Source organism: Aureobasidium namibiae (genome assembly GCF_000721765.1).
Source record: "Aureobasidium namibiae CBS 147.97 unplaced genomic scaffold scaffold_14, whole genome shotgun sequence".
NCBI classification, from domain to species: domain Eukaryota; kingdom Fungi; phylum Ascomycota; class Dothideomycetes; order Dothideales; family Saccotheciaceae; genus Aureobasidium; species Aureobasidium namibiae.
Window position 1 is genome coordinate 620,515 of NW_013581195.1, and position 24,465 is coordinate 644,979.

At 52.7% G+C, this 24,465-nt stretch overlaps 12 protein-coding genes across 12 annotated transcripts; 8 read left to right on the forward strand and 4 right to left on the reverse strand.

Annotated features, from left to right (window-relative positions):
- Positions 1–110: 110 nt before the first annotated feature.
- M436DRAFT_52142 (uncharacterized protein) lies at positions 111–860 on the forward strand (the record flags this gene model as incomplete). The annotated part of the gene is made up of 2 exons (XM_013569669.1): positions 111–279; positions 337–860. The coding sequence occupies 2 exons, from the start codon at positions 111–113 to the stop codon at positions 858–860; spliced, it is 693 nt and encodes a 230-aa protein (XP_013425123.1).
- Positions 861–2,059: 1,199 nt separating this feature from the next.
- On the forward strand, positions 2,060–3,971 carry M436DRAFT_52169 (MFS multidrug transporter; the record flags this gene model as incomplete). The annotated part of the gene is made up of 9 exons (XM_013569672.1): positions 2,060–2,372; positions 2,422–2,519; positions 2,580–2,674; positions 2,726–2,836; positions 2,894–2,972; positions 3,020–3,190; positions 3,244–3,633; positions 3,693–3,809; positions 3,867–3,971. The coding sequence occupies 9 exons, from the start codon at positions 2,060–2,062 to the stop codon at positions 3,969–3,971; spliced, it is 1,479 nt and encodes a 492-aa protein (XP_013425126.1).
- A 214-nt stretch (positions 3,972–4,185) lies between these two features.
- Positions 4,186–5,947, reverse strand: M436DRAFT_21392 (uncharacterized protein; the record flags this gene model as incomplete). Its single annotated transcript, XM_013569593.1, has 3 exons — positions 4,186–4,824; positions 4,951–5,781; positions 5,837–5,947. Coding segments are annotated over 3 exons (1,581 nt in total), but the record flags the coding sequence as incomplete, so codon positions are not given.
- Positions 5,948–6,369: 422 nt separating this feature from the next.
- Positions 6,370–6,943, forward strand: M436DRAFT_74808 (54S ribosomal protein L38, mitochondrial; the record flags this gene model as incomplete). Its single annotated transcript, XM_013569889.1, has 4 exons — positions 6,370–6,384; positions 6,440–6,524; positions 6,586–6,822; positions 6,873–6,943. 4 exons carry the CDS (start codon positions 6,370–6,372, stop codon positions 6,941–6,943), a joined length of 408 nt encoding a protein of 135 aa, XP_013425343.1.
- A 383-nt stretch (positions 6,944–7,326) lies between these two features.
- M436DRAFT_74809 (DNA-directed RNA polymerase subunit) lies at positions 7,327–7,825 on the reverse strand (the record flags this gene model as incomplete). Its single annotated transcript, XM_013569890.1, has 3 exons — positions 7,327–7,467; positions 7,519–7,690; positions 7,746–7,825. The coding sequence occupies 3 exons, from the start codon at positions 7,823–7,825 to the stop codon at positions 7,327–7,329; spliced, it is 393 nt and encodes a 130-aa protein (XP_013425344.1).
- A 498-nt stretch (positions 7,826–8,323) lies between these two features.
- Positions 8,324–8,904, forward strand: M436DRAFT_52374 (peptidyl-prolyl cis/trans isomerase; the record flags this gene model as incomplete). Its single annotated transcript, XM_013569712.1, has 2 exons — positions 8,324–8,730; positions 8,784–8,904. Coding segments are annotated over 2 exons (528 nt in total), but the record flags the coding sequence as incomplete, so codon positions are not given.
- A 975-nt stretch (positions 8,905–9,879) lies between these two features.
- Positions 9,880–10,980, forward strand: M436DRAFT_65891 (uncharacterized protein; the record flags this gene model as incomplete). Its single annotated transcript, XM_013569798.1, has 2 exons — positions 9,880–9,950; positions 10,065–10,980. The coding sequence occupies 2 exons, from the start codon at positions 9,880–9,882 to the stop codon at positions 10,978–10,980; spliced, it is 987 nt and encodes a 328-aa protein (XP_013425252.1).
- Positions 10,981–11,412: 432 nt separating this feature from the next.
- Positions 11,413–13,059, forward strand: M436DRAFT_74811 (FAD/NAD(P)-binding domain-containing protein; the record flags this gene model as incomplete). Its single annotated transcript, XM_013569891.1, has 2 exons — positions 11,413–12,916; positions 12,980–13,059. 2 exons carry the CDS (start codon positions 11,413–11,415, stop codon positions 13,057–13,059), a joined length of 1,584 nt encoding a protein of 527 aa, XP_013425345.1.
- A 1,508-nt stretch (positions 13,060–14,567) lies between these two features.
- Positions 14,568–15,444, forward strand: M436DRAFT_52441 (NIF-domain-containing protein; the record flags this gene model as incomplete). Its single annotated transcript, XM_013569725.1, has 3 exons — positions 14,568–14,867; positions 14,936–15,073; positions 15,133–15,444. The coding sequence occupies 3 exons, from the start codon at positions 14,568–14,570 to the stop codon at positions 15,442–15,444; spliced, it is 750 nt and encodes a 249-aa protein (XP_013425179.1).
- A 704-nt stretch (positions 15,445–16,148) lies between these two features.
- M436DRAFT_74813 (T-complex protein 1) lies at positions 16,149–17,940 on the forward strand (the record flags this gene model as incomplete). The annotated part of the gene is made up of 2 exons (XM_013569892.1): positions 16,149–16,207; positions 16,341–17,940. 2 exons carry the CDS (start codon positions 16,149–16,151, stop codon positions 17,938–17,940), a joined length of 1,659 nt encoding a protein of 552 aa, XP_013425346.1.
- Positions 17,941–18,412: 472 nt separating this feature from the next.
- Positions 18,413–21,385, reverse strand: M436DRAFT_84059 (uncharacterized protein; the record flags this gene model as incomplete). Its single annotated transcript, XM_013569893.1, has 1 exon — positions 18,413–21,385. One exon carries the CDS (start codon positions 21,383–21,385, stop codon positions 18,413–18,415), a length of 2,973 nt encoding a protein of 990 aa, XP_013425347.1.
- Positions 21,386–21,670: 285 nt separating this feature from the next.
- Positions 21,671–24,108, reverse strand: M436DRAFT_52395 (uncharacterized protein; the record flags this gene model as incomplete). Its single annotated transcript, XM_013569716.1, has 8 exons — positions 21,671–22,340; positions 22,372–22,572; positions 22,624–22,698; positions 22,749–22,804; positions 22,861–22,891; positions 22,943–23,800; positions 23,857–23,946; positions 24,017–24,108. 8 exons carry the CDS (start codon positions 24,106–24,108, stop codon positions 21,671–21,673), a joined length of 2,073 nt encoding a protein of 690 aa, XP_013425170.1.
- Positions 24,109–24,465: the final 357 nt, after the last annotated feature.

Below are 24,465 nucleotides of genomic sequence, written 5' to 3' on the forward strand. Positions count from 1 at the left end.
GACGCACTTTCGCCACTACTGCCAACCGCTTCGAAGCAGGAAAGAGTCAAGATGGCCCGGATGCGTCGACCATGCAGAAGTTCGCCCAGCGCATGCGAGCACAAAAGCAGATGGCGGCTGCCACAGAGCCATACGTTGCCTACGGTGCTACCGAGGACCTGTTCCGCGCATGCGCTCGCGCTGGAGATTACACAATGCCTACCGTTGCCGAAGGCGAAGAGCCGCTGAGGTCGGCACAGGGCGAAGACCTGGGCGTTGGCTCAGGCTGGTGGTATGAGGGTAATACACTTTTGCACTCGCATTTGCGATACGCAGCTGGCTGACTCCAAACGACAGAGGCGGGTCTGACTCCTACTTTCAATACATGGGCTCAAATCACCTACGTACATATGTACCTCCTCACAGTACGTCTAAGGATGTTCCCTCAACAGCACGCCCACCATTGGCATCAGAACTTGCTCGATCATTACTCGTATGCCGCCGAAGATCGCATGGTCACCCTGCACAACATTGCCGCTCGCAGTGTGCGCAACAAGTACCTCAAAGACCTCTTTGTGCAATGGCGTGGTGTGCTCGCTGCCTACGACGAGGGCTTGGTCAAGGGAGATGCCGTCCTTGCTACTGCCGTCTGGAGAAACGTCTTCCGCGGTGACGAGAACGCCGATGCTGCTGCCGTCGCCAGTGTCGTCAGCTACATGAAGAAGAATCTCAGAGATCTTGACAGAATCCACGATTCCGAGATCGCTAGCGGAGACATCACCTTCTCTGATCCTGCCAGAGAAGTCACTATCGTTGACAGAGAGTCTCAGGCCATGAAGCAGCCGTTCACAGAGTCCACGCCTGTCGCTTCTCAAGCTTGAGCTCTCAGTAGAGGCTGCTATCCACTGCCAAAGACTCATGTAATTTTATATCTGTACCATGTATCCACACTCAAGCATTGCCCAAGATGGCTTATCTTGGATATACTTCGACACGATCTGGTCAATTGAACGCGAATCTGCTGTACATTGCGCAACATCAAACGTGATCTAGCCGCCTGGTCCGATACGGCAGATGGCACATCACACGCTTCCGTATTTCGTCCGTCGAGGGCTCCGTATCTCGTCCGCCGAAGGATTCAGTAGGAAAGTTTGGGCGTTCCCAGTTCGCGCAAGTCATACTGTGACGAGATTTTGAGGCTCTGCGGCACGAACTTTTGGAATTGGAAACCAACCACCCACATTCAACCACGAGTCTGGCGGGTCTGACAAAGCGACGAGCGACGACAATGTCGTCATTCTGGATTTCTACTACTGATATTTCAAACTGCTTGAATAACAAGCTTGTTGAAGTCGTTTTTGAAGGCGAGCGTGACGATATTGCACGAGCGTCTCAATGACAGGAATAATTGAAGGCGCATGTCATCTCAGGTCCTTTTGCTTGTCATCAGGTCCCTGAAGCCCTGGCGGCGTGCGCGCTGCAGCCAACAGACCAAAAAAATGCTCCGAGGGAAAGCTAGTCTAACGGCGTTTCCCTATTTGCCCTTCTTAAACCATTGTCGATAACGTTTGGGCACATGGCGTCATTCCAAACTTCCATCACTACGATTCATGATGAATTGTTGTAGGGGGTATGCTTCCGAGCATCCCGAATGTGTAGGTGACCTTTGATGAAAAAGGGTAGAGCGCCCGTCTCAGATGTAGGTGATCCATTGCTTTTCGCTATACCTGCTCACTGGTCTTATATCTGGATAGACCTGGTCGACATTGTCATGGCTGAGCACTATGGAGATGGCATTATCAGGACGGCCAGTGGTCGCCAAACTTATGCTCCGGATGGACTATTGAGTGCAAACCACTTCATCCCTCAGTACACGGATCAGCAAACACAGTACCAAAGCAGGGTTGCTAGCATTTCTGGAACAACCACTGCACACTCAACCAGATCGAGCATCTCAGGTCCTAGTGGAACAACTGAAGACGACGACAAGAACCTGAAGCCCAAGGCCAAGACTGGCCTTCCAGCAGGTCTTACAGCAGGATTTAACGAAGAAAACTTTAGCTCTGAAGCCGATGTCGAGATGCAGAGAGAGCGTACCAACCGCAGCAGCCTTCATGAGAATAATGACGATGACGAGAAGGATGATGGAGAAGAAGAGGAAAATGATCCCAATCTGGTTGACTGGGACGGTCCTGATGATCCAGGTAACCCCATGAACTTCCCTGAATGGAAGAAGTGGATCATCACCGTCGTTGCCGGTTTGATGACATTCTCCGTGACCTTCGCTTCGTCAGTCTTCAGTACTGCGACCACCGTCACATCGCAGCTCTTCGGTGTCAGCAGTGAGGTTATGATTCTGGGAACCTCTCTGTTCGTCCTGGGCTTTGCGTTTGGTAAGTATGAACGACGTACTGTGCAATACATGTCCCTGACGGCAACTAGGACCAATTGTCTGGAGTCCTTTCTCGGAGCTTTATGGCCGCAAGATTCCTCTGTTCATCGGATTCTTCACATTCGCGATCTTCCAGATCCCTGTTGCGGTCAGTCGGACTCGGACTGCTCCTGTATAAGACTCCATGCTGATTGTTCCAACCATTTAGGTCGCTCAAAATGTCTACACAATCTTCATCTGTAGATTCTTCGGAGGTTTCGCAGCATCGGCTCCTCTGGGAATCATTGGAGGACTGCTTGCAGAGTAAGGAGCACGATGCTTTATTCCCAAGATTTTGCTGACCAAGCCCTTCAGTATATTTGGACCAGTTGATCGAGGTATCGCAGTTGCCGTTTTCGCATCCGCAACCTTCATCGGTCCCGTCGCTGGACCTATCGTAGGAGGATTCATCACCATGAGTTACCTGTAAGAAGCATTAATTCGAGCCTTGATGTTTTGAACTTGAGACTAACTTCGTGACAGTGGTTGGCGATGGACTGCTTGGATCACACTGATCATGGCCATGTTCTTCGGGATTATTGGATTCATTGTCATCCCCGAGGTACGTCTCCTTCGTGCCTCTACGAACTTTCATGCTGACATACTCAGACTCTTGCCCCTATCTTGCTCTCGCGCAGAGCAAAGAAGATTCGCTTTGCCACAAAGAACTGGGCCATCCATGCAAAGGCCGATGAAAACGAGGTCAGCCTCAAGGATCTTGCACATCGCTACCTCTTGAAGCCTTTCCAGATGCTTGCTATGGAACCCATCCTTCTTCTTGTGAGTCAACTTCATCCTGACGTCGAGATCTCGTGCTAAACTTCTGCCTCAAGGTAACTCTGTACATGGGCTTCATCTACGGATTCCTTTACCTCTGCTTCGAAGCCTACCCCATTGCATTCCAAGAGCACCGTGGCTGGAACGCTGGCGTGGGTGCTCTGCCATTCGCTGCCATCATCGTTGGAGTCGCTTTCGGCTCTTGCTTCATCGCTTACTTCACCAAAACCAGATTCGCCAGGAAGATGGAAGAGACCGGCGATGTTGTGCCAGAAGAGAGAATGATCCCTATGATTGTTGGTGGTGCTCTGTTACCCATCGGCATGTTCTGGTTCGCATGGACCAGCAACCCAAACATCATCTGGGTGCCGCAAGTCATCTCGGGGGCTTTCATTGGTGCTGGAGTGTTGCTTGTCTTCTTGCAGGGGTTGAACTATATCATCGATGTAAGTTTTGTGATTTCAGAACTTGAGTTTCTGAGTACAGATTACTGACTCCGATGCAGGTGTACAAGGCTAACGCGAATTCCGCCATCGCTGCAAATACCTTCTTCCGATCGTGGTTGGGAGCAGGCTTCCCCATGTTCGCAAACTACATGTTCCAAAGATTGGGCGTCCCTTGGGTAAGATACCAGTTGTTTGCTTCTCTTCACGCAGCCAGAGCTAACGAGTTTGCGCAGGCCATGTCCCTTCTCGGTTTCCTGACTGTGGCACTGTTCCCAGTCCCGATCCTCTTCTTCATATATGGTGCACGCATTCGCAAGTTGAGTAAATTCAGCATGTAAAAAAAGGAGAAAGCAGGAGTAGAAACAAGCAATCTTTATGCCCTTAGATATCAATACAAATAATACATAATGCGAGATGTTGCAGAATTTACGAGCTATACCGTCTTCGACTTCTCCTACGACCTTCTAGTGACTCGGCTTCTTCACTTTCTCTCAAACTTCTTTCTCTTTCAGACACCATCTGACTCAAACTTTTGCGACTCTTCTTGGTGGTGCGTTCCTCGCTTGGATGCAGAAAGCGGTTGACAGTACGGTGATCAAGTATTCTTTCTTCCGTGTCGTGCTTGCCCTCCTTGTCCGTCTTTGGCCAGGCGTAGCCGTAGAGCTTACTATGTCTCTCGCAGCGGGGGCAGTTGATACGCGTCAGTTTGGCTTCGTGTTGAATAAAATAATCGTCACAGTTGCGGCACTCGACCCAACGCGACACCGCACTCGTTAGTAGGCGAGGTGTCAGTGTGTAATCGCCAGGCTTCCTTCGGTCTATCGATACATCATCTTCCAGATCCGAATCAGTGCCTTCGATAGTGGGTATTGGTATGGAGAGCTGTTTCCGTAAGGTTTGTCTTGTGGTCATCCTGATTGGCTTGGGTTTCCGCTGGATCACTTCGCGCAAGGTGTCGTCCAACTCGTAGCTTTCGGAAAGGTCTGACAGATCTGATTCGGCCGGTGGCTCGTCGACGGACGTGGGATCTGTGGTGACTGAAGACGTCTGTGAGGCGTCTTCCGTGGTGGACGATGATGGAGAGGTGGAGCGAGCGGTTTCGTACGTTCGCTTGGGTGGTCGGCCAACCTTTCCATAGCGATGTTTGAGTTTTTGTGTTGGTTTGAAGAATGCCGACCCCAAGATATCGCTCTCGCTGTCATTGGTAGCGACTACCCGCAGGGCTGAAGAAGCACTGATCTCTCTCTTTACGCCCGGCACTCGCGGCAGTTTTTCTGAGGTTGAGGAAATGCTGACTTCCTTCTTAATGGTAGGGACTTGTGGTGATGCCCTCGATGCGGAGGATGGATGCTGGGTTTTCTGACGCTTTGACGAAGCAGGACTTGCGACAACGGGTGTGACATCTGGGGTGAATTTTCGCTTGGTCTTCGTGGACGACTCCGGTCCTGGTGTGTCGCTGCTGGACCTAGATGCCAATGGTCGCTTCGACCAGCCATTCCGCTGCAGACGTTCGCACGTTGCACACAAGCACTCGCAGTTGTCCTCTCCGAAATAGTCTTCTCCATATGTGACCGTGATTTCTTCGCCAACCTCAATCTCTCGAGCGCTGACAATTGTCATACCGTTGTGACCCATGGTAATAAGCTTGGCGTTCGCGTTGCAATCATGGTTGGCGAAGCGCGCTGGACCAAGGAACAGAGACGGGCGCTTCTTGCGACTGGACATGACGACACTGAAGTCGTTCATACCAAGGAATTTCTCATCGGCTTCGGACATGGCAACCTGGACGCCCGTCAAGTATTTGATGGTCTCGTTCTTCCGAATAGGTTTGCGAGCGACAGTTGCAGCCTCATGGGTGATGATGGTGTAGCGGTTGGTGGTGGTAACTTCGAAGGGACAGTCGGGAAGATAGATGTTGACATATTTCCTGAAGTGGTCCTGGAAGTGTTTCTTTTCTTCCTTGGAGGGGAGGCTGTTGAGGTAGCTCGCCAGAGCAGGTAGCTGCAGCAGGTGCTGTGCGGCAGTAGCAGCATCCTTGTTCAAGATTACATGAGTCTGCAGGATGCGTACGACGTCGTCCTCTCTGATGCCCCGAGATCCGAGCGGACGCAGGGTTCGCAGCTTACGGATAGTAGACCAGTAGTAGACCTGTAGACAGTGAGTGTCCAGGCCGGAGGACTTGTGAAGTGCGTCGAGTACTCACGCGATCGACGAGTGCGTCTGTGATGCGATCATCATAGTCGACAAGTCGGGTCAAAGTCAAGGCTCCTTTCCTGGGCAGCGCGTCCTCGGAAGAAGGGGTGCGCGACGGCATTTTGAGTGTGTAAGGAAACAGAGAAAGAGTCGAACAAAAGGGGGTTTGGCTGGAAAGAGCGAAGCAAAGGAACAGGAAAGGAGGAGAGGATGAATGAAAACAGAGGAATGCGCCGGACCCGACAATAGCACCAAGAAACAGACAATACGCGTGAGGTGTCACCTTATGGGCATGATTACTCTAGACCACAATGCGACCGGGCGGAAGTGAATACTGGACCGAGTCACAATACAGACGACAACAGTGTGAAGACAATAGCGAACGCGGAGCATGACGGAGAACGGAGGAAAGGGCGGCGGGCATGAATGGGGAAACCACGCGCTCGCCAAGGAAATTCCGTACAAAGTTCAGTCAATCACTCTATCCATCGCGGTCAGGCAGTTGAAGTGCTTGTAGGAACAACTGAACGATCCGCCGCAAACATGATTCAGCTAAAGGTCGGTTGTTTGTACGAGTCCATGTCTCTCTCACGCGCTGACTCTCGGTGGCCAGTCTATGCTCAACTGCATTGACAACTCGGGCGCCGCCCTGGTCGAGTGTGTCAAGGTGCTCAAGATGAAGAGAGCCGCAAAGATCGGTCAGCACTCTACCCGTAGCCATTGAACTGTCTTTGCCAGTGTTCTGACTCTGTTCTTCAGGTGATCGCATCATCGTCGTCGTCCAGAAGCAGCGCAACTTTGGTCCTGAATCCGGCCCCGGAGGCAGTGTGTCCATCAGTGCCGCCAACAAAGTCCGCCGTGGCGATATCAGACACGCCGTCGTCGTCCGTACCGCAAAGAAATACCAAAGGCCTGATGGCAGTGTCGTCAAGTTTGACGACAACGCCTGCGTCCTCATCAACAAGGGCGGAGAGCCCATTGGCTCAAGACTGAACGGTGCGCAACTCTGTCACTCTGGCCCTCGCATATCAACTGACCCTGTCCAGGTATCGTCGGAAGCGAGCTCCGCAACATGCAATGGTCCAAGATCTTGAGTTTGGCTCCCATGCACTTGTAAGACATGCACTTGCAAGACATGGCAAAAGTACGGGGTTTCTAGGAGCATAGCACAGGCGTTTCGGGCGACACGGTTTTGAAGGATACTGCTTTTGGCATAGAAGGTTGCCGTGTACGATTAGGAGGGTTTCTGGACATACCCCCAGACCCATCAGGCGGACCAAGGCATCCACCTTGATGTTGAACCGACCATGCTCGGTTGCCAATTCGGCGCATGAATGTAAAAATGCCTCTCTGTTTCTGTCTCTTGATTCTCCCCTTCGCTCTATTCCATATGTGCCTGTTTCGGCTCCTCTCACTTCATTTTTCGCAGAATGACCGACCGAAGCAAAGACTCCAATGTCCCATGCAACCTTGAACGCCAGAAATACAATCGTCGAGTCGTTAAGTGGTCGTCTTTCCGCACTCGCAGCAGACGTAGAAGAGCTTCATACCCGTCTCTGCGTTACGCATTTGACTCTGGAAGAAGACGGCTTCCCTTCCTCCGCATCGCGGGTTGTTGCAGTCGCGCTCAACACGAGGCAGCTATCACCAGTAAGCGTGGATCACGTAGGTTGGCGCATAGCAGTAGCGTACTGTTGGGTCTGAGGCGACGTCTGTGACGACACCGGCGGTTTCGATCAAGTTGCCCATGACTTCGTTGCGGTAGATGCAGGTTGGGCCGACGGCGGTGGGCCACTGGCAGTTGCGGCACTGGAAGATGAGCTGGTCTGTCTCCTTGTCCTCGCGCGGATAGAGCATGTTTGAACTGGCGCAGACAGTCAGCACGCGGCCATAGTAAGACACGCATGTATCATGTGTACCATTCGCGGCAGAATCTGAACTTGATCTTTTCGTTCTGAGCGTTGGTGGTATCGTCCGAGGGGGAGTCGTGAGAGGCCATGGCGATCAGTGAGGGGCAGTGGAGGAGGTCGAATGCCGAGTCGCGTGACTTGAGTGTATGCGATACTGAGAGGGCGCAGGCGGTGAGAGTGGAGCAGGCGCAAGACAGACGATGTTGATGGAGGCGCGAGATGGACGGCGTCGGAGGATTAGCTGGAGGTATGATGAAAGCTGCAAAGGCCGGTTGTTAGGGCACCGGCAGGCAGCGGCGGCGGGTGTTGTGCCAACTGCCAAGCGTCTCGGACGAAACAAGTGACAAGGACCTGTCAGCAACCATCCATCTTTCCCCGCACATCTTTCTGTCACTGAACAAGCCAATCCAATCCAGTCCCCAATCCGCATATCTCCAGAATCATGGTGAGTCGCTTCTTTTCCCCGCCATCTTCGTAGCCTCCACTCGTCGCCCTCCGCTCGTCGCCCTCCGCTCGTCGCCCTCCGCTCGTCGCCATTCACGCGCTCCCTCGCTCTGCTCACGCGACTGCCTCTAACACGCCCATGTCTCCAGGCTACCGGTCTTCCCAGCGGCTGGGAGGTTAGACACTCCAACTCAAAGAATCTTCCCTACTACTTCAACCCCTCGACCAAGGAGAGCAGATGGGAGCCTCCATCGGGCACCGACAGCGAGACCCTCAAGCATTACATGGGCACCTACCACAGCTCTGCCAGCCTGCGACCTGACGGCCAAGGCCAACAAGAGGGCAAGATCCGCGCATCGCATCTGCTCGTCAAGCACAGAGACTCTCGTCGTCCCTCGAGTTGGCGTGAAGCCCAAATCACTCGCTCCAAGGACGATGCTATGACCATCATTCTCGGCCATGAAGCCAGGATCAGAAGCGGCGCAACCAGCCTCGGCGACCTGGCTACCACCGAGAGTGATTGCAGCAGCTCCAGGAAGAGGGGAGACCTGTACGTTTCCCTGCACCGCCTCGCTTGCATTCCATTCACTGACCTTCCCACAGCGGTTTCTTTGCCAAGGGCGACATGCAAAAGGAGTTTGAAGACGCTGCGTTTGCCTTGAAGCCTGGCGAGGTCAGCCATGTAGTCGCAACTGCCTCTGGTCTGCACTTGATTGAACGGTAAGTCCTGTCTCATCTACCCATGACTTTGCTGATTGTTTGTTCTCCGCCTTGCAGTCTGGAGTAGATTTTGTGTGTTTGTCCCTTCTGCCTCCTCGCGATATACCATCTTGGACTTGTTCTCAGCGTCCGACGCCGGTCTTCATAATTGTCCGGTCTCGACATCTTTTCTGTGTAAAAAAAAAGCATCCTGACTGTTCTGCCAATCCATTGTTTTCCCGTGTCTGGTGCAGACCAGCTCATTTGTCTCACACTCTGGCCTGCTGGCAGTAGAAGTGATGCTTGTCGACATGATCGAGAGGCCTGTTGTGCCTTTTGACTTTGGTGTTTGAATAATGTTCGTTGGCCGAAACTCAATTTCTAACATCTTGAACAAACGAACCATAGGCCAAGACTATCTTTATGCATGATGGCTGGGTAAGTCTTGATCCAAGACCGGTCACTTTTTCGACAAGTGACAGATGTAAGTTTGTTTGGAGTCATACATCACTAAGATGTCACCCTGAGCACTAGCGTTTCTCGTTGGGCCAAGGCCAAAGCAGGGTACTAAGCTTATCCGAACTGTTATGCTACCTCAAGGTCGTTCCACTCGGTGGGAAAACAGCGACACATGCTTGCTCACCAGCAGGAAATCTTACAAGAAGGGGATAGTCCTTGAAATTTCTGAGAGCTGTCGGAAGTGATCGCGTACTCCTTCCTTAACTCTGGAGACAAGATATCTGATGGTAAGCAGCTTCGTTTTGCTCTTCTTAATGCCTGGTTACGCGGGCAGCTCTTACTTTGTTTAACCTTGCGGAGCTCTTTCCTTACACATAAATGACAGTTCCCCTCCCTCGGCATTTTCCTCTACGACTCCGTCTCTACCTATCATTACCTCGAAGCTCCTAACCAGATTCTCTCTACTTTCTATCCCTCAGGACATTCCCACCTCTGATGTTGCCGTCTTTTGACTGTTTGTATCCATCAGAACAGATCCACTATGCCTCCCGCAACTCAACCTCGCCATCGCCGTCCTTCGTGGAGACAGTCACGCGTTCCACACCGCACGTAGTACGTAAACTCCACAAAGATGCTGCTTTTGAGCAGATCCCCCGCGATGTAGAGACATAGGAGCTGGGGTGACCAAACTTGCTCGGATGCACTATTACTGACCAATATTTGAAGCCTAGAGACAGACTTCGATCGCAAGCAGGAACATGAGATACCTGCTGCTGCCGACGCCGATACCTTCTACTACAATGCCGCCTTCGTTGTTGAATGGATGATGCCGGCAGACCTCAGGCTCCGCCTTCCCGAGTCTCTGTTGACGGAGCTTGATAACTGGCAAGCTGCAGGCGCCGCTGTTTGCACGGCTCTGGCTCGAATCGACAAGCTCGATGACGAGAGTATTCATAGAGGCTGGCCGTCCAGATCCAATCTACATCTTTCGCGTACTACGTCTGACTGCTCTGCCATTGGATCGCCCCAGTCTCCCACCATAGGCCTTCTGGAGATGTCATCCCCCCAGACACAGGTTCCCTTCTCTTCGCGCCCGACAAGGTTTGGCAGCATCTTGTCGACCAGTCCAGATACACCACCTTTTACTCCACGAGATAGCATCATGGGCGATGAGGTTGATGAGATCAGCACGTCATTCCGCGACAAGATCAGTCTCGAGCACGTTGATGCCATGCTGGCCACCAGGGTTCGACGTGCCTCGGAATCTGCTGGTTCTCCATCCCCGATCATGAGTCCGATTTCTCAGCAATGTTCCAACGAATTCGCCTTTGATATCGATCAGCAGTTCGACGAGAGTGCCTGGGATGTGTTTGTGCGTTCATACGAAGCCGAACTCGAGCATCTACGCACTGAGACACTGGTTCGCTTCAGGCACGTTGGCAAGTCTGTGGATAGGCTTTGGCTGGATCTCAGATGCGATGGTGTACATCCTGTGTCGCAGTCAACTGCTTCCGAGTTTGTCGCCTGGTGGAAACAGATGAACGACAAAGAGCACGAATATGAGAAAGAGGTCCAGATGCTAGAAGTACCTCAACTTGAGCTCGTCAGTTTCCAACGGGTGTCGCAGGGACTGTCTACCTGAAGAAGAGCTGGATCATCCGATGGTTGTTTGCGTGTCCATTGTATGAGATTAGCTTGAGGTATGAGTCAAAGAGCGATGTGAATGGAACGGGACAGATGGTGAACAATGGCAGCAGGCTGTCTGTGTGCGCTATCAAAGGACCAAATTGCTAGAGCGATTCGAAGAATGCATTCATAAATTCGGCCATGTTCTATTTGTTATTGGTACACTTCCCCTAGTGCAATGGTAACATTATCGAGACTTTTGAGCCATGCGATCGTGTTACTACAGCCATGAAGGCAAGTATGGCTACTCGATATGCAACTATCCGCACTTCCTTCCGAGCCTTAGCCAAGGCGGGCCAACATATGCCGCAGGACAAATGTGACATGCGACTATTTATTCTATGCTCTTGACTTCAGACTTTCGTAATGGTCAAGAACTCATATCAAAATGACACAAGAATCACTGGATACAGGTTGCTACGACGTTGTTGTTGTCGGATCAGGTGCGGCTGGATTGACCGCTGCCCTCTCCGCCAAAGTCACCAATCCCGACCTCCGCATTCTTGTAGTCGACAAGGCACCACGTGAATGGCGAGGAGGCAATGGCTACTTCACGGCCGGTGCATATCGAACCGCTCACGATGGACTTCCCTCTCTTCTGCCATTGGTGTCTAATGTACCATCAGAATTAGAGGACAAGATTGATCTGGCACCTTATACCGCTGAGGACTTTGGAAACGATTTGCAACGCGTGACAGGAGGGCGAAGCGACAAGGATCTCGGAGCCGTGCTTATCGAAGACAGTCTGGACACTGTACGATGGCTAAAGGAGAATGGAAACGTGGTCTGGTGGCTCAGTTTCCGACGTCAGGCCTACGAAGTGCAAGGAAGGTGGAAGTTCTGGGGCGGTCTGGCGCTTACCGTGAAGGACGGAGGAAAAGGTCTGATCAAGAATCTATCTGAAGCTGTCACGGCAAAGGGCATCGTTACCTCGTTCGATACAAAGGTCGAGCGCTTGCTTCTCGACAAGAGTGGAGGCATCGCTGGAGTCGAAACCACCAAATCAGGCAATGCAGACTCTACCTCTCAGCTACACGCACCCAGCGTCATCCTGTGCGCTGGTGGGTTTGAAGCAAGTCGAGAACTCAGAAAGACTTTCATGGGACCTGGTTGGGAGCTCGCCCACGTCCGAGGTACACCATACAACACAGGAGATATGCTTTTGGCAGCCCTGGACCTAGATGCACGAAAAGCTGGCGATTACAGCCACACAGGTTGCCACAGCGTTAGCTGGGATGCGGACTCGTCTCCAGATGGAGGCGATAGAGACAAGACAAATGAGTTTACCAAGAGCGGGTATCCGCTTGGACTCATGCTCAATATCCGCGGCCAACGTTTCGTAGACGAAGGCTTCGACCTCCGCAATTACACGTATGCCATGTTCGGTAGAGCGATACTCGAGCAGCCGGAAGGACTAGCTTTCCAGGTGTGGGACGCAGACGCCGTTGGCTGGTTGCGAGAGGAAGAATACCGTGATGACATCGTTCGCAAGATTCGAGCAGAGAGCATTGAGGAGTTGGCAGAGAAGCTCGCAGCGGAGGGATTGAGAGACTCACAAGCATTCGTCGAGACGATCAACGACTACAACGCAGCGGTTCGCGCGCACCGAGAAGAGTATCCTGACGCGAAGCTCGATCCATCAATCAAGGACGGACTTTCGACGCAGTCATCTCGGATGGCGTTGAAGCTGCCCAAATCAAACTGGGCGTTGCCTGTTGTGAAGGGACCTTTTACAGCGGTCCGAGTAACTTCGGGTATAACCTTTTCATTTGGAGGATTGGCAGTTGAGCCGAGTACGGCAAATGTGGTGAGGAATGATGGGTCCTGTATTCCGGGATTGTTTGCAGCAGGGGAGATGGTCGGCGGGCTGTTTTATGCAAACTACCCAGGAGGTAAGCAGCTCCCAGCAAGGTCGCTATGACGAAAGACGAGGTAAAGCTAATGTTGTGGAGCAGGCAGTGGGTTGACGGCCGGCGCAGTGTTTGGGAGAAGAGCAGGCGTTGGCGCGGCCAAACGGGCGTCGGGCACAATTTAGAGTAGAGGAAGCTGTCGGTGTTTATCACGGCTTGCAGCAAGACTGTGGTCACGACATGGCAGGCAGGAGGCAGGTGGCAGGTGGCAGAGGGTCAGGCAGATCGGGAGAGCAGCTGCAGGAACAGGCATGGATTGGGCAGGCATATGTATCACGATTCACCAGACAGCACGGATGGCTTGAGCAAGCAGGGCGGGTCGAGGTTCAATAATGTCGGTCGTGGAAGGTAATCTCCCTTTGTAGTTTAGGTTCGAATGCACGGGCGGGCACAGAGGCCGCCAACACCAGCCTCTCCAAACAATGCGACATGGACCATCCATCGCTGCGACCTTGATCTGCGACCGATTTGATTCCGCTTGCCTCGCCAGCTCCGCTCTGCCTGTTCGACCCTCACGTCGCCGCATCCGACACGTCTGGTCGCTCCAAGCCCGGCCCACAGCGTCTTGTCGAGTCTTGTCCGGCCCTGTTAAGCGCCTGCATCTCTCCTCCTGCACGCACCTGCTCGTCTCTGCCATCGACGCTCGACCCCAAGTCACTCTTTCACTCCACCGCAATCCACGACTCGACGTTCTTTATCCTCACCGCTCCCTGCGATTTGCCTCTGCGCATCAACAAGTTACGATAGATTAATTTACTCCTGTGTATGTCCTGTTCCTCGCGAGCATCCTGCCAGTCTGCCTCCGCTCCGCTTCCCATTCTGACGTTATGCAGTTATGGCCGAATCTCGACAGACCGAACTCCAGCCTCCCCATTCTCCACGCACCACACTCGACACCACCGCCAGCAGCGCAGACACTGCCATCCCCTCACCTTCGCCTGTCAATTCCGACCACTCGTCGCCCGCCCAGCCCGCCGTCACTCCTCGTCGCTCAAAACGTAGTCTGCGTTCACGTGCCCGTGCCGGAAGCAACGCAAGCAGCAAACGATCTCACCGCGCCCGTCCTTCAATGAGCGAGAAACCCACCCGCCCGCTCTCTGGAGCCACCACGCAGTCCAACCCGGCCCGCCCGAAAAAGAAATCAAAGTTCCTTTCCTTCTTGAACTGCTGCGGCTCCTCGGACGACGCCCAAGATGGTGGACAGGATGTGCCTTCTCGCCAGTCGGTGCCTGCGCAAGCCTCTCAGGTCGACCAACAACCGTCAATGAACTCCAATCCAACCATGCAATCAGTGGACACGATCGATGAGAAGCCGTCTACCACCCCCTACCTCGCTGAACCGAGCGGTACTTCAGCCAACGCTGGAAGTGAGAACTTGTCTATCCCTGGTCAAAGTCAACAAGAGTCCAGAAGTGAAGGTGGCTTCGCGGCCCCTCTGATGACAACCGGAATGCCCTCCACCGGATCTGTGCACGGCCAGGACCCCCCAACGCAGACCTCTTCGGACGCACCCTACCTTACACAGCCCGAAGTCGTTGTTCAGGCTCCCACTCCTATCGCAACCACCGCAGACGAAGATCTCGTCATCTCGGACCGCACTCCGGAACAACAGGCCAGAGACACGGACATTGAAATGACGGATGTCGGCCCCTCGATACCTCTCTCGGCCAACGATGTAGCTGGTACCTCTGAAGATGAAGGCCACGTTCCTGCTCACCGTGAGTCTGGCACACGAGTTGATCTGCCTCCTCCCCCGCCATTGGTGGAGCGTCAGGCACAGGTGGCCCACCCGCACACGGCTAGCCACGACACATCATTGGTCCCTAGCCCCGAGCCTCAGAAGTGGTTGTTGCCAGCTGTGAGGCCAGAACACAAGGGAAGAAAGTGCTTAATTTTGGATCTGGATGAGACTCTTGTCCACAGTAGTTTCAAGGTTGGTCATGGCCTCGAATATCAAAAACGTCTAATACTGACCACAACGCAAAACAGATCCTACACCAGGCGGACATGACTATACCTGTAGAAATAGAGGGGACATATCATAATGTCTATGTTATCAAGCGACCAGGAGTCGATGCATTCATGAAGAGAGTGGGAGAGTTGTACGAAGTCGTCGTTTTCACGGCTTCGGTTTCAAAGGTATGTCACGGGCTGTTGTTCTCGCTTTTGGTAAATCTGGAGACTGACTTTAACCACAGTACGGAGATCCACTTCTGGACCAGCTGGACATTCACGGCGTAGTACACCACAGATTGTTCCGCGAGAGTTGCTACAACCATCAAGGCAACTATGTCAAGGACCTCTCGCAAGTCGGACGTGATCTCAAGGAGACAATCATCATTGACAACTCACCCACCTCATACATTTTCCATCCCCAGCACGCTGTGCCCATCAGCAGTTGGTTCTCGGATGCCCACGACAACGAACTCCTGGACCTCATTCCTGTGCTGGAAGACCTTGCCGGGCCCCAAGTCAGCGACGTCAGCCTAGTGCTCGATGTGGCGCTGTAATGCAACGACTAAAGAGACAAGCAAAAGCCCGAAAAAGAGCATATGTCAAGGCGTTGGATGGCGCAGGACGTTGGATGAAATACAGGGCGAGGTGCAGCTCACCCAGTGTACAAAAACAAGAAGGCCCTCCCTGGCGGGACTGGGGGATATGACGCTGTGGAAGAAGAATAATTTTCGTTTCTCTCCTTTTTTTTTCTTTTTCTTCTTAGCTGTTCGGAGGATAATCGATTGGTGGAAGTTGTTGGATAGGGAGAGTGGAGGGCACCAGGTTTTTTTCTTTTCTCTTCATACCTGTGTGCGGATAAGTTTTTCTGTTTCTTATGTTTAATTCGTCTGGAAGGGCTGAATCATAGCAGGCATGTCAGCAGGAGACGGACGGCGGCAGTGGCCAGCAGCAGAGGCTGTAGCCAGAGAGGCGCAATACCCCTTTACACTTTTGATCTTTGTAGTTTGGCTTCGTTATTGTTTCATTCACCATTTGTTCTTGTATGGCAAACTGTTTTTCGAGATATCATGGCACATTGGCACATTGTTTGGTACGAACTGTGACAGAAGTCATGGCAGAAGATAGGATTATGAGTAAGTGAGGTCGGCGGAGGCATGTGTAAATGCGGGCTTGGCAAGGACTTCGGAGCGTGTGCGATCGCAACAAAATATCCAAGGGCCCAGCAATTGAGCAGCAATAACACAACACGCGCGCCACTATGTCACTATCAATACCGAATGCGCCAAACAGCGGCCTGTTCAAGGCCGGCTACCAGAAGTGAGTCCAGTTTCCCCCATCCGTCCTCTCGAACACCCACATGGCGGCAGAGCTCACCGATCATGGAGCTTCCGCCGCTGTTCAAGGATATGAGACCAGCACAAGTCACCACAGACGACTGACACAACACCAGCTACGATGCCGAAGATGGCGCAGTCGTGCGCAACATCGATGCATGCCGAACCATCTCAGATACAGTGGCTACGTCGCTAGGCCCCTACGGACGCAACAAGATTGTCATCAACCACTTACAAAAGATGATCCTCACCTCAGACGCCGCCACCATCCTTAGAGAACTCGAAGTCGTGCACCCCGCTGCCAAGTTGCTGGTCATGGCCAGTCAACAACAAGAGGCTGAGATGGGCGACGCTACAAACATGGTCATTGTGCTGGCTGGAGAATTGCTCAAGAAGGCCGAGGAGCTGTTGCGCATGGGTCTCAAGACCAGCGACATTGTCGTTGGTTACGAGCGTGCTGGTCAGGAGGCCCTGAGAGTGCTGGAGGAACTCGAAGTCGACCGTGTCAAGGACATGCGCGACCAGGAGGAGCTGTCCAAGGCTCTACGTACCGTCATCGCCGCCAAACAGTCTGGACACGAGGACGTTCTTGCCAACCTGGTCGCCGAGGCCGTACTCGCCGTCCTGCCCAAGAACACCTTCAACTTCAACGTCGACAACGTCCGTGTCGTCAAGATCATGGGTGGCTCCATTGAGCAGTCCCGCGTCGTCAAGGGTATGGTCTTTGGTCGTGAGCCCGAAGGCACCATCAAGAACGTTCAAAAGGCAAAGGTCGGAGTCTTCAGCTGCCCCATCGACATTGCACAAACCGAGACCAAGGGCACCGTGCTGCTCAAGAATGCTCAGGAGATGCTCGACTTCACCAAGGGCGAGGAGTCGCAAATCGACCAGGCCATCAAGGAGCTGCACGACTCGGGCGTCCGCGTCGTTGTAGCCGGCAACTCTGTCGGTGAGCTGCCCATGCACTACCTGAACCGCTACGGCATCCTTGTCATCAAGATCATGTCCAAATTCGAACTCCGCCGCCTCTGCAGAGTCGTTGGCGCTACCCCTCTTGCCCGTCTCGGTGCCCCCATGCCCGACGAGATGGGCTCAGTCGACATTGTCGAGACCATCGAGATTGGCGGTGACCGCGTAACCGTCTTCCGCCAGGAGAACGACACCACCCGCACGGCTACCCTCGTCCTCCGTGGCGCCACCCAGAACCACCTCGAAGACGTAGAGCGCGCCGTCGACGACGGTGTCAACGTTGTCAAGGCCATCACCAGAGACGCCCGTCTCGTACCCGGCGCCGGAGCCGCTGAGATGCAACTCGTCGAGCGCATCTCCGCTTTCGCAGACAAGACCTCTGGTCTCTCACAATACGCCATCCGCAAATACGCAGAGGCCTTTGAAGTGGTACCCCGTCTCTTGGCCGAGAGCGCCGGTCTCGACGCCACCGAGATCCTCGCTTCCCTCTACACTGCCCACAGCGCAAAGTCGTCAAAGGACGGCAGTGTCTGCGGTGCTGGTGTCGATATCGAGAACAACAATGGTGATGGTGTGCTTGATGCTCAAGACGAGGGTATTCTTGACTTGATGGTCTGCAAGCAATGGGCCATCAAGCTTGCTACCGAGTCTGCCAGAACGGTCCTCAGTGTCGATCAGATCATTGTTGCTCGCCAGGCAGGTGGCCCCAAGCCGCCGGGTCCCAACCCCAACTGGGACGAGGATTGAGCGGTGAAACGATTGAAGCATTAAAAAGCGAATTCATGTGATGGTCTTGTGTACTAGGAAGAAGCAGTATATCACACCCTCAACTATCATTGAAAGTATTTTGACGACTACGGATACCCTGAAAAGAAAGAGGAAAGAGTAATTTTCGCAACAAGTGTCTTCTGTTCATACAAGTGATATGACTACATGAGTTTTCTTACATTGACAAATCGTGTCCCCAAAATGCTTTGGATATATACAACCCTGTCGGCTTCGTGAGATGCCTTTTCCGCTTACTCCTTGATAACGCCTTCTTTCCCAGATCCAATCCGCTGATGCAAATACTCTCTACTCATGTCGAAGCACCTTTGAACCTTTGTTCCTCGATCTGCTCCTTCCCAAGCCTCTCTGTCTCGAGTTGCTCCGTCTCGAATTGCTCTGTTTCGAGTTGCTCTGTCTCAGTTTGTTCTTTTGCTGCAGCCTGAACTTGTTCTTATGCGACAGCTGATGGGCGTCTCCATCCTCGTCGTTGAATCTTCTTACGGTAAATGACTCGCCATGAGGTCCCACGTCGTGACCACATCGCAGGATCAATACCGTCACGTTCTGCTTGTCGCTGCCATGGTGCGTCTGTTGACTCAGGTCTAGCAATCTTGATCAAGGTAGCAACAAGCCGGTTGCCCAGACGCGAGGCTCGTTTGATCTGTGTCTGTTGCTTTGACTTGCAGACGTCTGTGTAGTACTCTAGCATCTTTGACAGCTTGAGATTATTTGTACCTTTGACACCTCCGGCCAATGAGCGTTTCTCTGCTGTCTTTTTCGCTTTTCGGATCACGGCTAGGAAACTATAGTCGATGCGATAGTCTTTGTCCAGCACTTCTTTGATGACCCACTCAATGCCCAAACTGTGAGATACGTGGGTGTATGCTTGCAAGAGCACAGTCATGGCTGGCAGATCAAAAGGTACCTTGTGAGCCCATTTGGAGTGATATATCTGCGATAGCAGCTGTATGGCGTCGTTGGCCTTGTTGTTCTTGAGCAGAACCGTTGCCGCTGCTGTGGCTAGATGGTGTCTGACAGTGACACTGTTCTTGACCATTTCTTCGTAGAAAGACCGCACGGTTTCGCAGAGCTCATCAACGTGCGTCCGCGAGCCGATCACAGAGTTTTTGACTTGGTAGTTCAGCAACGGCACCAACGCCGCTGTTGTATCCATACCGGCCTCGCTTGCTGTATTGATATAGTCGCCGAGCGCTCCAGCATCATCTGATAACTTTGCACGAGCTTGTATGGCCATTTCCAAAGAGTATGACGAGGCAGGCAGACCGCTTTGCCCAAGGCTGCTCTCGTACGAATCTAGAAGGTCGGTATAGTTTCCTTTCGACAAAGCCATGAGCATCTCGTGCTCCTGTAACGACTTCTTCAACATAGCGGTGGTTAGTACAACCTCAGGAAGTTGGTCAAGGGATAAACCATCCTCTGACAGCACAACATCGTCCATATGCTCTGAATCGTCTTCCACCTGCACGCCATCCTTGACGACCTGTTGCGAACTTGAGTCCGAGAGCGGCGCAGATGCTTGGTGTTGATCTTGGTCCGTGAGTCCCTGTAGCTGATTCCAATAGAGAGGCTTTGGCAAGCTCGGCGACTCCGGATTGACTTCCTGCAGCATATCAAGCATGCGCATTGCATGCGGTATCCTATGGGCTTGACCTGCTCGGTATCCTCGAAGGTCATATGCTACGGCCTCGCACAACAAAGTGAGGACACCGGGAGACCAGTACTCTGGTACCTCGTTCATCAAACGACGGCAGAGCCATACCATGATGGTATGGGAGGGTCTGTTATTGAAGTAGAAATGCTGCACCATGGTCAAGACCACTTCTGGAGTAACCTGTGCACCTTGGTCATAGATTCCCATCTTGTTGATCCATGCGGGTAACAAACCCAAGCGGCTAGTTCTGACAAGGTTCTCGAGACCAGTGCTCAGGATGCGTGAATCTGGAAGGACACCATATTCATCGATCGCTTTGAAGGCAAAAGCCCAGACTTGTTCCGGACGATGACGCTTGGCGTATGCTTTCAAGACAGGAATGAACAGATCAGTACGTTTCTCTGGAGGCGCATCTGTCTCTCCCGCTCGGACCAGCATGGTCATCAACTCGTCTATAGATGGCCAATCAGCATCCGAAGAAGTCTTGAAGACAAAGTGACCAAAGGTAACGACATCCGGTTGGAGTTGTTGACTCTGTTGGATGGTATGTAGATGATGGTGAGCTCGATCGGTTCTGCCAAACTGGATACAGACTTTGATCATGGCATTGTATAGAGCCAAAGGTGGATGATCTGTCATTTTGCACATGTTCATGAAAAGCGAGTCGACAAGGGTATAATTGTGAGTGACTGTCCACATGTGATGGATGATAGCAGGCCAGGCAGGTTCGCAAAGAGGTAGTACTGAACGACGATCGTCGGCGGGTATACGTTTCGCGAATAGCAGGGCGCAAAGTTCGGAATTGTGTGTCGAGTATGCTGCTAACAAAGAAGGGTAGATGGTTGGAGGCAAAGCGAACTCGTCGCCGAATGTCTGGTCCAAGAACTGCAACTCTTTTGGGCGAACAGGCTCGACGCAGACAAGTGCAAGCCTGTTTAACGGGTGTGCGATGGGCCATCCTGCCCTGTGCATAAGGCCCAGCAGCTTACGGCATCTCTCGACTTGTTGGTCGGATAGGTAGGCATCAAACAGACGAGAGCCGACAGGACGTAGTGCAAGTGAGCTCGTGTCTTTAGACCTCAAAAGGTCGATTGCTGATTTGAGAAGGCGATCTGCTGCCTTTAGTTGTTGTTGGTCAATGAGTTTAGAACAGCGCTTGTTCAAATCGGCCACTGCACTGTCCACTGCTTTCAGAGAAGCATGGGATTCGAGAGCTGTGGTCAACAAGGACAGATCGTATCTACGGACAGCGTCTTGCTTGGTCCAAAAATTGGAAGATGCACGAGAGCTGGCGTGGGCGTGAGCGGGTTCGGGTTGACTCTTTTTGTGCTTGGGCGGCCGATGCGGATCGAGTTTTGGTAGACTCTTTTTGTATTTGGGCGGCTGGTGTGAGTCGAGTTTCGCGTAGCCTCTCTCGACCTCGGAGGGCAAGAAACTGTTCCGGAACGTGTCTGCCTGCGGAACCAGTTTATCGTCTGGCAATGGGTCCTCATCGGGAGCCGGGGCGGCAACGGGCGATTGGGCATCGTCTTCGGCGGGTCTGCGGTGGGCGGCGCGGGTGTGCTGGTAGCGTGGATGTTGCTTCAGGCGGCGCGAGTTCTCAGCGATCTTGGACACGAGGTTCGTCTGGCGGCGGCGTTCTTCTGCTATGAGGGCGGCGGCGCCGCATGCGGTACCCGACGAGATGTATGCGAGCTGGCGCAGGACCCGGAGCGCTCCTTCTGAAGGCACACGTCTACGGCTTTGGAACATGGCAAGTCCATGGTTGCCTCAGTTCATGCTCGTTTGTATCCGTCTGTTACGTCGAGCCTTCGATTGCGTTGCGAATCGCCTGTTCGTAATTTGTACCAACTGCCCGGCTCGGCCTCGAACGCCGCCCGTCGCTGCTTGGCATCCACCCTTCCTACCCATGTTACAGACCCCCGAGAACACGACCACACCTCACCATGTAACATTGTGGATGAATCCTTTGGGTAGTGACTTGATTGCCAGGTAGACTTATTCTTCTTCTCCTTCTTCTTCTTCTTGCGCCTCCAACTACCCATGCCTCGAATACAGCGGTCCCAGCATCTTCCAGCTCCATTCTGCAATTCCGTCTACCTGCTTGATGTCCTGGATCCACTCCAACATCAACGTCGTCGTCTGCTCCAAATCCTTTCTGTTCACCCTCTCATTGCATATCTTCTTCAAACATTCATTCTCCGTCGTCATCCGCAGTATCAGCAAAATCCCCACAAAGTTCTGTGTCCATGTGAACAGGTGCGGCACCAGTCGCTTCTTGTTCTTGGGCGGCGCAAGTATCAGTGGCCATAGACATGCCGACTGTATCGCCAGAGCACAGCATATTTGGTCCTCTTCCGTCATCAACTCCGGGAAGTGCAACGCCTTGTAAACAAACGGCCGGTAAATCATGAATCGTGCATAGTAGAACTGTGTCCGGAGTTGTGCTGTCATGATGTCCAAGTTGTTTCGGTGGTTGATAGGAACAGATCCTTGGTCCATCGAGAACAGCGAATCTGTGCTCTGCCTGCTTGCAGACCCCATGTTCGGAAATTCTGTCTTGTCGTTATCCGACCATTGTAGAGGTCGGGGCAGTAGTGAGCGCCACGACTCGAGCTGTCGAGCTAGCTCCTTGATGACATGCACCGGTGGGCCGCCATAGTCCTCAGATAGTTCGGCCGTTGCGTTGGATGCTGTATATGGTGAGCTTGCGTTCTCACCTTCTTGATAAAAGGCACTTACAGCAATGTATCGACTCGTGGATTCGCGCCACTAGTCTACGCAATGCGATCATCGCAAGGAAGTGGTATTGGAAATGCGATTTTCCGTCCGGAGGACTGCCATAGTTGCTTTCTGAGCCGTGAAAGTAAGGAAGTGGGACTTGGTCTTCTAGGGTGTGAATCCCCGTTTGTGAAAGGTCCAACTCAAGATGATACATACTGTTGAATGTTAGTGCCAGCTTTACATTAAACGCGTATCAAACGTCTTACTCCTCGCTGAGCATACACGCCCAGTAGGCGCGCTTGATGAGATCTGCACGTGGCGTAGACCAATCAATAGATTCACTAATGGAAGATCAGCTCATGTGTCGTTGGCTTGCCGGAATATATCGTACCATTTGATGAGAATTTGACAAGACGCGGATGCCGCGACAGTGGCTCGCCAGAAATCCTGAGCAAATTTGTTAGCCAGGATATCCCTCTCGATCCATTTCATACCTTGCTTACCATGTGTCGAGCACAAGCTTCATAGTATGCGCTGTGATCTGTGTCAGCTGTAATCACGCACAACCAAAAGCACACTACTCACGATTCGAGCAGATGGATCTGCACATTTTCGAGAGTACATTGATGCATGATGAAGCCCATGCACCTTCGAGCCTCATTGAAAAGATTCAAACCTGGTGGTCTCTCGGATGTACCTCCTCGTAGACCGCTGGGGTTGCCCTCGACAATGCTGATGGGTGAGCCACAAACGCCATCGATGGCTGTCTGACCAAGGGCCAAGACAAGCAGAACAAGGCAGCTTTGGGGATCGCAGCCTGCAAAACCATTCCGCGAGACGGGTTCGAGAACATCTTCGAGGAACATTTGCCTGTCAAGGATGGGGAAGAGAATATTAAAGGTACTGAAGTAAGCGTCGCACATCCTTCGCATGTTTTCTGGCGTCAAACCTACGAACCCCGCTCTCATCTCTCCAGTACTGCTAGGCATCGGATATGTTCGCATGTCTGTGTCCCAAGGTAGTGGTTTCGGGTGCTTCTGCAATTCGAGATGGATGAACCAAGGGGTTCCTTCTTGTAACACATATTGCAGATCAGAGGCTACGGCAACTCCAGAATTCAGAATATGTAGATAAATCGATGGCCACAGCAACACTTTGTAAGCCACAGTCAGATGTTGATAAGTGCGCAACATGTCCGGGGGAGAGGATGCTTGAGAGCCCACACGCGCCCCTGGGCGTACCTCGCTATCTGGAGACATGTGAGATTCGCTGGAACCGACAGCACCCATATTGCCATTGACTCCTGGAGGGCGTGGGCCAGGTTGTGGAACACTCCAGTCAGTGTTGCTTGCCGGAGTCGAGGGTTTCGATACGTAGAGAGTATCAAACTTGTTCTCGAGACGCTGCAGAGTCTGGAGAATATAGATCATGGTCTTGTCCTTTCTACATGGCGAACGTCTTAGTATCAAGGGGTTTGCGTCGTTCGGATGCAGACATACTTTGTAGGCTGAGGTTCTCGGTAGACGCAGTCAACACTGAGCCTCCTGCAGAGACCACACTTGGGCCTTTGCTCATCACATTTTGATTTTCTGGTTGGCGGAGAAGAAAGCAGTCAGTAAAGCATTCTGACAAAATGAAAAGTGGTTTGTTTGGCTTTACCGGCTCCGACAGGTTTGACAAGCTTGCGCGGCGATGACGGCACGCTCTCGCCGCAAGGACACATCCGTCCTGCCATCAGGCTCGACCTCCATATGTGGTTGAACGGAGTGGGAATGAAACTATGGTTGGTCGCAAAGCCGCAGCGCGCAGGCGGCGTGGTGGAAAAAGATGGGTTTGACGGAGGTTGTGGTGGACAGCGGCACGGCGGGGGTAGAAAGAGAGGGCTCGCACTGGTTCCCAGCAACGCTATAGGCGAGCAACGTCGGGGAAGAAGGCTTCTCTGGGGGACTAGTCTTGGCCGTTCGCAGCAGATGTTTGGACAACAACAGAGTTCACCAGACTGGTTAGCACGCTCACAGCAGTCGTGGTAATCACGGTCCACGAGCTAGCTACTCGGTAAGCGGAGGCGAGCGAGTTTGGCGCAAACAAACTTGGCCAGAGCGTGATTC